Source organism: Micromesistius poutassou, assembly GCF_964030765.1.
Source record: "Micromesistius poutassou genome assembly, chromosome: 13".
NCBI lineage: Eukaryota > Metazoa > Chordata > Actinopteri > Gadiformes > Gadidae > Micromesistius > Micromesistius poutassou.
This window is the reverse complement of record NC_140283.1, coordinates 5,896,746-5,908,657: the sequence shown is the minus strand read 5'-3', so window position 1 is coordinate 5,908,657 and position 11,912 is coordinate 5,896,746. Positions and strand designations below refer to the sequence as shown.

The 11,912-nt window shown below is 44.5% G+C and overlaps 1 protein-coding gene across 1 annotated transcript; it reads right to left on the bottom strand.

The window, feature by feature from the left end:
• Positions 1-186: 186 nt before the first annotated feature.
• Positions 187-9,347, bottom strand: pskh1 (protein serine kinase H1). The gene is made up of 4 exons (XM_084477603.1): positions 8,984-9,347; positions 7,643-8,327; positions 6,281-7,186; positions 187-3,621 (listed from the first exon to the last, which is right to left on the bottom strand). Exons 2-4 carry the CDS (start codon positions 7,709-7,711, stop codon positions 3,304-3,306), a joined length of 1,293 nt encoding a protein of 430 aa, XP_084333729.1. The 5' UTR covers positions 7,712-8,327; positions 8,984-9,347; the 3' UTR covers positions 187-3,303.
• Positions 9,348-11,912: the final 2,565 nt, after the last annotated feature.

Genomic DNA, 11,912 nt, shown 5'->3' with positions numbered 1-11,912 from the left:
ACAGAGATAATATAGGTTTGATGAAAAATACAACTCAGAACAAACCACATATTACAATACAGTATAAAGAAGCAGCAGCTGCACTGTATGTTGGTATTAGTCATAAGTAGCTAGCATACAAGAAGCAGAAAGAAGCCTGCTGCAAAAACTGACACCAGGAACGCAATACCTCTTAAAGAAAACATGTCATCGTCAATGTCATTTATTGGCACATATGCATAAAACAAAAACTTAAGAAGTTCATTGTATAAAACAAATAACAAAAGTAAGAAAAACAAGTGAAGTGTTAAGGGATATTCATTTACACAAATAATACAAATAACAACTGTAATTAAGTAACAGTGTTGCATTGGCTACTTCATTCAGGACAGCATTTACACAAAATCACAAGTATATATCAAAGATTAGAGGAAACAGTTGTACAAATGTGTCTGTTTACATTCTACGAAACGGTTTACAAATACTTAAGTAATTCATTGGTATAAACTTGACATTCAGCAATGGTTCTGGAAGTTCTGATTCTGTGTGAGTCCAACTTATAGCTTGGCATGATGGATCATTATGCCAAGTTTATAATTCCCTTATTTACCAATGACTGAAACACAACTCGTTTATGATAATGGTTGTTATGATCTAGAACACATGTTGTCATCTATCATGATTTAAGATTAATTATTGAGGTCACTGGATTTAGTTTCAAACCACAAACAGCAGTCTGTTCCATGTTGCGTCTTTGCACATATATAAATTGTAGACTGTATTAGAACCCATTTAGATGTTCCGATGTCCTTGTCTATGTGAAAGATTAAAAAACAACAACACAAGGTGTTGCGCTGGCTAGTTGATGGTCAGGGGGAAAGAGCGACAGCATCAGATGAATCTGGACAGGTGGAATGATCCAGAATGGGACATTTGGGACATGGCCCATAGAAGGTGTTGCTGGGTGCTAACCCAAGGTTTTAGTTTGTTCTAAAATAAGGTGGTCCCTGTCCACAAACACGTCCCGTGGGCGAGGAAGATGACGGAACATTCCAAGAAGAAGCAAAATAACAAAATCATTTTCCAACATAAAAAGGAATAATGAGGTCAGTTGATGTGGCTCGGTTAGATTTCCAGTATCACTTATAAAAACTTCACAAAATATAAGGTTTATAATAACAGGCCAGCTCATAGCAAACTGCTCACGGGAGTAATTGACATAATAAGGCATACAGGGAAATGTAAAAGCCTTCATAATCACAGACACCATCGCACTATAAACACACTCTTTCTATTGGGCTCCAAACCTCTGGTCACTGTATGCTTTTTGTTTTCTTGAACTAACCTCAACATGACCTTTCCTAGGAAGAGCTTTGCAACAAAACAGGAAAACCACTGACCAAAACAAATATAGCCAAGTCGTGGTCTTGCATTTTTAACGGAACGTTTCAGATGTACAATGGTACTTGCCCCATACATTGGGTTTTTAGAAAAAATACAGTTGGTGCATAGGCAAATGTATTTTGTACTTGTTTTAACAATTCATATCCAACATTTAATATTTTGAATAGGCCCCAGGCAATAGTACTATTCCATGTGAGGTGAAGACAAAGGTTGACAGAGGAGTGGCATCGAACTACAGTCCAGAGGTCCTTCACTGCTGATATCAATTCTAATCCCTTGTGTTCTTCCCAAAGCCTTAGAATGTCATTGAATTTAAGTGCAAACGTTACTGTAATGTATTTACAGCATGGATTCTTCGAACGATTCTAATTATATTTGAGATTTATCTCCTTTAATACCTTACGTTAACATAATCTTCACATTTAAAAAGTGTAGAAGTTTTGAGACCACAGATACACATTGTATTCTTCAAAAACAGGAATGAGGAATTGGTTAAGCGCATAAAACAATATTAAACGTAGTGGGGCAGGTGGCTGTCAGACTCACAGGCAAGTAGATCTACAAAAACGCCATTAAACCACCTCAACTCAACTCTTAACACCAACTCAGAGAGTGCAGTGAGACGGAGGGCATATCCTTTTATATTGATAAGACCACAATATGTGCAGGGGACGTACAATCTACTAGGGTTCTGTTAAACAGATCTAATGCACCTAGTAGGACATGTTAGGAGACTCGAGCTAAGAAGTATGTGGTGCTTTGATAAACCAGAACATAACCATTTTTTATTCTCATTGTAAAAATATCTTTGGTAGGACCAATTAAAACTGTGGTTGCCCTCCTGTTATTCTAAATGGCTTCTCAATGGGAAATGCTGATTGAAGTAAAAACTAAACAATGACATGTAGGCAGAAAAAATAACATGAGATTCACAATATACCAAGTTTTAGCCAGCTGCAGCTGTTATTTGAATGGAGCAAAATGCAAGATATGACAAGCTTAGGCATGAGTCCTGATGAATGTATTTGAATGTTGGCCTTCAACAATATCCATGTTGTGGCAGTGTGCTGGGTCGCCCAGCTCTTCAGATAAAGTTTGGCTGTACTTGTCCATCTGTTCAAGTCGCACAATAATTATTTCACAGCAATTTTCTTTCAACCTCGAAATGAACAAGAAAAGCAGTTTTCAATCCTCTTCATAAAAAGGCAACCCTTTTCTACCTACCACAGTACCAAGAATTCTGTTCAACAGATTATCATAGACGGCCATCATCCAGTGACCGCTTGCACGGAAACCAATAGTAAGGTCAGTAATAATAAATAAATATGGAGAGGCACAGGGAGCACAGGACGAGGACAGGAGGAGGAACACGTGAGGCGGAGGACGTGAGGAGGAGTAGGTAAGTGTGTCTACTTCAGCCATCTTGGGCAAAAATAGTTTTTTTTTGGGGTGGGGGATGAGTGAGAGACACAGAATGGGATGCAGCCAGAGGTTCTCCATGTTTCTCCCAGTGCTGTTGTGGTGGTTACGCCACCTGGAAGGGACACGTGCTGCCATTATAGTCCACGAGCTCCTCACCAAACGCATCACACCGCCTCCCTGCTGCCCATACGGTACACTTCCACCGGGAATCACGTATGATGCTCGCATTGCTACCGGCAACACTTAGTCACAACCCCGTTGACAGGTGAATCTAAATATATCGCCTTCAATTCGTATATTATCTTCACGGTCCCCGTCCTATTTGTAAATGGCGATGGCTTTGGGGACGCTGGCCACCGCAACGTTAAGCTGCAGCGATCCCAGTGAAAGTCCTACCCCCGGCCAGGAGCCAGGTCCTCTCTCTCTCCAGGTCCTCTTTAACTCCACAGGCTGGAGCCGTGGCGAGGCGGAGGGGGGGTGGGGGGTGGTGGCTTAGGGTCAGCCGTTGTACTGCTGCTGGTAACGGCGGTTGAGCTCCCGCAGCTCCTTCTCGCGGGCGCGCCGGGCCTTGTTGGACTTGGTGGAGCGGCTGGAGCGCGTGGACTGGGCCGACTTGGTGCTGTGGCAGCGGGACGAGGCGCGCTTCAGCAGGTTCTGGGAGATGGAGCGCTGCAGGTTCTTCATGGAGGAGCAGGCCGCCATGCTCACCACCCAGGGGTGCTTGAGGGCCTGGCCGGCGGTCAGCCGTTCGCTGGGGTCCACTGTCAGCACGCGCTCCACAAAGTCCTTGGCCAGGTTGGACACGCTGGGCCACGGCTGGAGCGGGACAGAGATTAGACTTAGCATCAATCGGTTCTCATGTATCTAGCATGTCTTTCATAAAGGGTGGATTAAGTCGACACCGGCATACAATGCTGAAACCATTCAACAGTGTTGGCGCTACACAAGGTTTGGGATGACAGAGTTTGAAATAGTTTGACCGATTGGTGGACTTTTCCTCTAATAACATCCTACAGAAGAATCCATTTGCACATTTGTTTTGAGTAATGGGATTCAACCAGACTGGGAATATGGAGATAATAGGGTATCAATACATTAGATTTACTGTCTTGAAGAGTTTCATTTGGCCACTAAAGTCAATATCTCAGACTTTTTTTGTGTTTTTGAGTACTTAATCACAAAATTTGTGAGTGAGGAGAAGCCAAAATAAATTCACTTTGATCCTAGACCTAGAAGGTCAGTGGACTAGCTGTTTAAATCAGCGGCTTAACCAAAATGCTTTGCAAATTTGAAACCCATTAACAGAAAACAAAAACGCAAAAAACAACCAAACAACACAACACAACTGAATTTAGCGTTAGTGTTTTCCGTTAATGCACTTGTTTTCCAAATTTCCAAGCGTTTTTAATATGCAGTTTGTTTGACCCGTCAAACAAGCAACTGTATATAAATATGAATTTATAAACTTGGGTAAAATAGACAAAATTACTACATAGAGGTAACAAATAACTAAATATACAGATGATTATTGTTCTATTTTGTGACTTTTAGATTCAGTCAATTTAGATAAGTCATATTTGGAAAATCCTCAAGTGTCCACAAAGTGGCAGCAGAGAGCAGTAGAGAAAAAAGATGGGTTGCATTTGCTAAATTGGATTTCCAGGACACTCAATTTGTATAATAGGGTCTATTTAGCCTCAATAACATTCAAATACTGTGTGCTTAAATTGAGGATTCATTTTCAGTGTAAATGTAAAAATTATATTTGTTCATAATAGACCCAAAGATTGCATGGAACTAAATGCAGCTGACACAGTATAAATGTTCAGTGTGCTTAGCAGCATACATACTGCAGGATCACATTATATACCTGCAACAAAAACCCAAGGTTTTTAGTTTGTAAAAGATGTCTTTCACTCCCTGTCCTTGGTTTCAACCTTCTAACATACAACTATTGTATTACACTATCATAATACACACAGACACACACCTGCTCCCCCACCTTAACAACTGCTTTAGAATTCTCAAGGTATGAGTTGTAAATGTACACATTATTTATCACGGCAATAAATACATAAGCAATTCAATTCAGATCCACCTAGTCGCCTCATCTATTTTGCCCTTTAAAAGGAAAGGTCAACACTGCTCCATGGGTCAGGGGATGCTGTCTGATTAGTCTTGTAAAAAGGGAAGAGACCCAATGTGCAAGCAGAACGGAAAGCTATAGGCCGCCAAGCACTGCAGTGTTGTATCTAAAGTATCTGCGTCACTGCATGGTGTATATCTAAAGCCTCTGCATCACTGCATGGTGTATATCTGTAGCCTCTACATCACAGCATGGTGATATCTAAAGTATCTGCATCACTGCATGGTGTATATCTATAGCCTCTACATCACGGCATGGTGTTATATATCTTAAGTGTCTGCATCACTGCATGGTGTATATCTAAAGCCTCTGCAGCACTGCATGGTGTTATATATCTATAGCCTCTACATCACTGCATGGTGTTGTATATCTAAAGCCTCAACAGCATATTTAAAGAGTACCAATGACCAAGGACTGCAAATAACACATCCAAGATAGTGATAACATTTTGCTCGATTATATCTTATCAACCATTTGGCCAATCATTTTCTAATGCACCCGTAAGCTTTGATACATGTGTGCTGAAAATATTTTTTATATAATACAAAATGAGTAGGTGACAACCAGTCATGCTATATCCATAGTTTAACCTAATGAGTGTTTTATGCCTGGGCTATGGCGGGCAACCAGTAACCAAGGGCCCATTTAGAAAGCTCTCTGGCACGATCAACAGCCCCCACTGTGTAACAAAGAAAAAGAGCAACTCAGCATTCTTTCAAGAAGAAGAAAGAGCGCGGATGGAGCATAAATTATTATTCCTTCACACACACACACACACACACACACACACACACACACACACACACACACACACACACACACACACACACACACACACACACACACACACACACACACACACACACACACACACACACACACTCTGAGGAAGGGCATATTGACTTAGCCGAGAGGACAAATACATTTGAGTAGGCGGACATGGGGGATTATGAGTGTGCAAACAAAGTGAGTAACAGACTGAGCATTTATGAATTGCAGGGATGTAGGGATTAAAACAGTTGTTGGAACACCGTGTGTGTGCCTCTGTGTGTGTGTGTGTGTGTGTGTGTGTGTGTGTGTGTGTGTGTGTGTGTGTACCCCCCACTGTGCTTCCCTTTAATGTGGTTACAGAATGTCCCGCTGCGCCGGGAAGGAATATCATCTCAAATTTCAACCTGGCACTTTTCAGATTTTGTGTAGTAAGTATGTAAGACTGCACAAGACGTCAAAGAGCAGGTGACGCACGCACACACAAACACACACACACACACACACACAGACACACACACACGCACACGCACACGCACACGCACACGCACACACACGCACCTCTCCAGAGAAGCTGTATTTGCCCTTGAGGATCTGCCGGTAGAGCCGCATGCGGTTGTCGTCTTCGAAGGGCATGGTCCCACTCAGCAGGATGTAGGAGATGACGCCCAGAGCCCACATGTCCACGGCGTTGGTGTAGGGCTTTCGCACCAGGATCTCCGGGGCGATGTACTCGGGTGTGCCGCAGGTGGTCTTCATCAGGCACTCGTCCCCCTTCTTGCGGCTGCTGGCCAGGCCGAAGTCGGTGATGATGATCTTGGAGTCGGCGCCGGGGTGATAGTACAGCAGGTTCTCGGGCTTCAGGTCCCGGTGGGTGATGCCCAGCGTGTGCAGGTACTTGACGCCGTCCAGCACCATCTGCAGCACGCGCGTGGCATCGCGCTCCGTGAAGGAGCCGCGGGCGATGATGCGGTCGAACAGCTCGCCGCCCGTGGCCAGCTCCATCACCATGTAGACGCGCTCCGCCGTCTCGAACACCTCCATCAGCTGGATGATGTTGGTGTGGCGCACGCGGCGGAGCACGCACAGCTCCGACTCGCACACCTCCCGGCCCTCGCGGAAGCGCGTCTCGATCATCTTGATGGCGTAGGGCTGGCGCGTGCTCTTGTGCTCCACCCGCACCACGCGGCTGAAGCTGCCGCGGCCGATCAGGGCCTTGATGTCGTACTTGGCCGTGACCCGGGGGTCGAACTTGGCGCGGTACTTGGCCACTTTCTTCCGCTGGGGGTCCGCCGACTCCGATTGGGCGTTTGGAGGTTGGGCGGAGCTGTTGAGCACGGCTGCTTGCGCCTGACAGGGGGAGGCGGGGTCTGCCTTCTCAGCTCCTCCCCCTGTCTTGCTGCCCGTTCCGTCCCCTCGGATGAAGTGTTTATAGAGGTCTGTCTGAGGCGGGTGGGGAGGGTCCACCTGAGGGATGAAGAGCACCACGTTACAGTTCCTTCCCTCACTTTGTTTACGAGGCTTGTGCACTCATTCTATTTCCGTTACACAACCATGTCAAGTAACGGGGAACAGCCCAAAGATATGCAGAATACAAACAAGAAAATAACCAAGTGCTAAGATGGTAAAGATATCAGTACTTGAATTTTTTTAACGTATTTGTGAGTGGCTGCATACATTTGTTCAAGAAGTCATATTTTTTAATACATTAGATTTAAGAAAAATATAATGAATACAGTTTGCATGCATAGTGCACATGCTTATATATGTATAGGTGCATGAATGCACCTATACATCATATATATAAGCTATACAGCATATATACCCTTTTCAATTAAATGAAATACATCTCTTGTAAACCAGCAGTTCTTTAATCATCTGCAACATCAACATCTACGAGAGTCAAGGTCACATCCCACTGACCTTTTTGACCAAGTCCAGCTGAACATCTCCCGGAGGTTCAGGGAGGACTTTGCTGTTCTTGCACCCCATCACATCACCTCAGGCTGCTGCCCAGCCAACCAGAAGGGCCACCAGCAGCCCTGCGTCATCACCGCAACACTGGACTCAAGCGAGCGGGGGCGAGCAACATCTAATGGCTGCACCCAGAGCAGCGAGGTCCTTGGAAAGAGCCGCTGACACTCACACCCATCAAAGCAGCGTGGCATCACACTTCAGGCACGGGTGGTCAGCGCTCATAGACCACCCTTAAGAGCAGCCGTGTTCAGAGTCAAAGGGTTAATGACTGTCAGGCTTGATTAAGAACATGCTCTATAACTGTGTCCTGTCATCCAAGTCGGAGCCAACTTTGAGATATTTGCCTGTACACCTGGTGGCATACCACCTGGTGATGGAGATGGTGAATCCAGCAGCTTGAAGAAGCTAGCAGAGGTGATGAGACCAACTAGGGAATCCCCATTTGGCCCACCATAGTCTTCAGGAATGTCTCAACTCTATGTAGGAGTTATAGACAGGTGTTTCACATGAAACATAACCCTCATCCATTGAATTATTGGTACGGTCTTTCCTCAATTAATAATATACAGATTGGGATGTTTTGGAGAAAGATCTTCTTGAAATGACCTTTCCCGGGTATCATATGTGGGATCTGCGAAATGGAAAACAAAGTTTAATGATAAGGCTGCTGTTGTTATAGAGTGATTGTTGAATAGAGTGATTCGGATATAGTAGACATCCTATAAAGCCGTATAATGACACACACCATTGAACTATTTTGAACCAAAATAAATTAGTTTAGATTGGCCGAGTTTGGACTAGACTAAAGACAGCGGATTAAGTTGTAGCAGAAACGTTCTGCCAAAGTATATAACCGATCACAGGAAAAGTCCAAGAAAATGATGTGTAGTGTATCAAATATCTCCATGCAAATTTCCTCGAAGTTTGCTTGAGACTTCACTGCAATGTTTAACTGCTTGCATTACTTTGTCAGCCATGTTTGCAGAAAGCTGATTCGAAACACATTCCTTAAACAAGTCATTTTCCAAAAAGGGTTGTAAATAAAACGTGATATCGGGCCTATAATAATAATAAACGACACAATGCGCTACATTACATCTGCATACATTGTACTCCACAATAAGGGTGGGCAGGCCTTTTCCTATCAACCTTTTTTTCCCCCAAGCAAAGCGGCATTGGGCAATTGTCTGCATTGCTGGTTCACATTACCACATTTCAAAGCATGTTCTGAACAACAATTGTGATGGTGTGTGCGTGTGTGTGTGTTAAAGCAACTCTAAAACTTACCTCAAAATTAATTGGAAGTAGTCGGCTCACTAAGTGTGCTAATACACTAGCTCAGAGGTTTAGCCTACACACGACAGCGGGGGCAACAGGGTAGGACTCCGGATCCTGCCAAAGCCAGCCTCCTCACCCCACTCTAGTCACTCAGCTGTTCTCTCCATTTTTGTTTCGTACTTTTCCAACTTATTCCCATCTGACGACCACCGTCGTATCCATCTCTTCCCGTCATAAACCGTGTGATATCCAATCGGTCATCTCACGACATGACCGCTGTCGAAAAGTTATCAAGTGCCAGTCTGACAATGTGAAAACAGAAAGACGCCCCGTAGGTCGTTTTCGACAACTATGTACTCCCTTTTTTCCCTCGAACTTTTTTTTTGTGTGCAGGGACGGTACGACCTCCTTCGGCTTGGTGCGACCCCATAAAATCCCCACGATCGCTGTGAGCTCACTTCCTGGATACATGAAGAATTTCCTTACCAACTCCTATTAATAAACAAAAGTATGCGAGATAATGTTTAATGTTTGTGCCTTACGTAATAAGCTGAATAAATAAGCAATAATAGTTCCCCTATTTTTTTTTGTACTAAATGTTATGAAATTGACCGCTGAAGTCAGAGCATACTAGGCCTGTATTTATTATTCCCTTGTTATAGAGTATGGGACGTAATTACTTGCATTATCTAAACATCTGTTTGTCACACAGATGTGCCATTTACCGTGCATAACCACACGGTGTCACTGCAACATTAGTCGCAACATCGAGTTCAGGCAACTTGTATTTGTATTAAGCGGGATCGCAGTCCTCCACTTCCCTCCTCTTGAAATGTCCTGAATGTTAAAATACACAATAAACCAATAAAGTATAACCTTGAGTAAACCGTTGCACTGATTAATATTATATTGGAATTGGTACACCATAGTTTAGCTGGTAAGGTGACTCATCCCAGAGAATTGGGGATGGTATTCATTTACAATTGGATAATTAACACACGACAAAGAATAATGTGTAAACTCTTCTGGGAAGACTCAGATACATAGAGGGAATAGAGAGTGATGAGGGACACAGTCAAATGAATATGATGCCAATAGATGTCCTTGAATTAGATTGAGATAGAGAGGGATAGAGAGAGAGCTGGGAAGAGGAAGGGATGGCAGCTGAGGACAATGGATGACATGTCACGTAGAAAGACAGCATTGTGGTGGTCCTAGTGGTGGTGGTGGTGGAGGGAAGAGAGAGTACAGGGAAGGTGTAATAAGACGCAGTGGGGTAAGTGAAAGAGAAAGCAGGCAAGTGGGAAAAATAGACAACGGGTTCTCAATGGGGGGTGGATAAAAAGAAAGTAGGAAACCGTGGAAAAGTGAGGGGGACAAGGAGGGAGACGGAGAGAGATAGAGAGATATAGACAGAGAGAGAGAGAGACACAGAGATAGACAGAGAGAGGGAGAGACAGAGAGAGTGTGAGCGAGAGAGAGAGAGATAGGGAGAAAAGTAATGGGCCTATCTTATATCTGTCTGTTGCGTTCAGTCTGCCCTGCAGTAGATTACAGTGCAGTAGAATACAGTGCAGTAAAACAGTGCAGTAGACTACAGTGCAGTAGAATACAGGGCAGTAGACAACAGTGCATTAGACTACAGGGCAGTAGACTACAGGGCAGTAGATGACAGTGACAACAGGAACATGCTGGCTCAGATCCTTCTCTGGTCCCGCTCTTGTCTGAGGGCTGAGCTGTATGGACGCCTTTGCATTTCTCTCTGTGCATCTGCATTGCTCCACTGCCCTCGGTAGCCTGTCCTAAGCCTGTATCAGGTCGCTTGCCTCCCCCTGTTCTGGATCTATCTATTTATCTATTTCTCTTGTGTCTTCATCAGCGCCCCCCTCCCCTAGGTCCTACCAACTCCTGAAAGGTCAATATCATCTGTTAAATGTATTTTTGCTGACTGCTGTGCTATCGACCAGCATTAAGAATTGGGTGCTGCTCTATTAAAAGCTCCATTGACTTGTCTCTGTCTGCAGCACTTCTGCTTAATATAGGATGTCCATGGGATCTTCTGATAATGACTCCACTGGGGCGGCTCTGTGTAAATGTGTGTGTGTGTGTGTGTGTGTGTGTGTGTGTGTGTGTGTGTGTGTGTGTGTGTGTGTGAGTGTGTGAGTGTGTGAGTGTGTGTGTGAGTGTGTGTGTGTGTGTGTGTGTGTGTGTGTGTGTGTGTGTGTGTGTGTGTGTGTGTGTGTGTGTGTGTGTGTGTGTGTGTGTGTGTGTGGGGGGGGATCTGTATGGGTGAGTGGGTATATGTGAGTGTGTAGCATATGTCCTTTTTCAAGAAAAAACATGGTGAAACAGAACAATATCTCAACAATGGGATGATGCATCAAATATTTCTCTATCTCTCCCTCTCTCAATCCCTCTTTCTCTCTCTTCCTCTCTCTCTCCCCCTCTCTATCTCTCTCTCTCCCAATCCCTCTCTGTCTCTCTCCCTCTCCGTCTTTCTCTCCCTCCCTCCCCTATCTCCCTCTCCCTCTCTCTCTCTCTCTCTCTCTCTCTCTCTCTCTCTCTCTCTCTCTCTCTCTCTCTCTCTCTCTCTCTCTCTCTCTCTCATATGCACGTATTTGGATGGAGGGAGGGGGGTACCCTGCCGAGCCATGGGAATTGGAACACAGAGCGAGAGGGGGAGTGGCCACGGCCCGGCTTTGTTGACCTGGATTAAACAGCTGGAAGACGGACCAGAGGGGACAGACAGATGTGCGATGTGGTAACAATAACATATCCAGGACTGCTGCGCTGACTTGTCATTAACAGGGCAAACAGGGGAAGTCAATGGAGAAATAAATGGAAGTGACAATCCAGCTGATACATTCATCAACAATGAACGTATCAATATGTGAACTGAAGGCAAACCTATTAGCTGTGGCACAAATCGAGGAGGAGG

Excerpts from the sequence above, each read along its gene's own strand:
- pskh1 (XM_084477603.1), bottom strand. The coding sequence starts at position 7,711 with ATGGGGTGCAAGAACAGCAAAGTCCTCCCTGAACCTCCGGGAGATGTT. Across the intron at positions 7,187-7,642 it reads AGCTGGACTTGGTCAAAAAG|GTGGACCCTCCCCACCCGCC; the intron begins GTCAGTGGGATG and ends TTCATCCCTCAG. Across the intron at positions 3,622-6,280 it reads AATACAGCTTCTCTGGAGAG|CCGTGGCCCAGCGTGTCCAA; the intron begins GTGCGTGTGTGT and ends GTCCCGCTCCAG.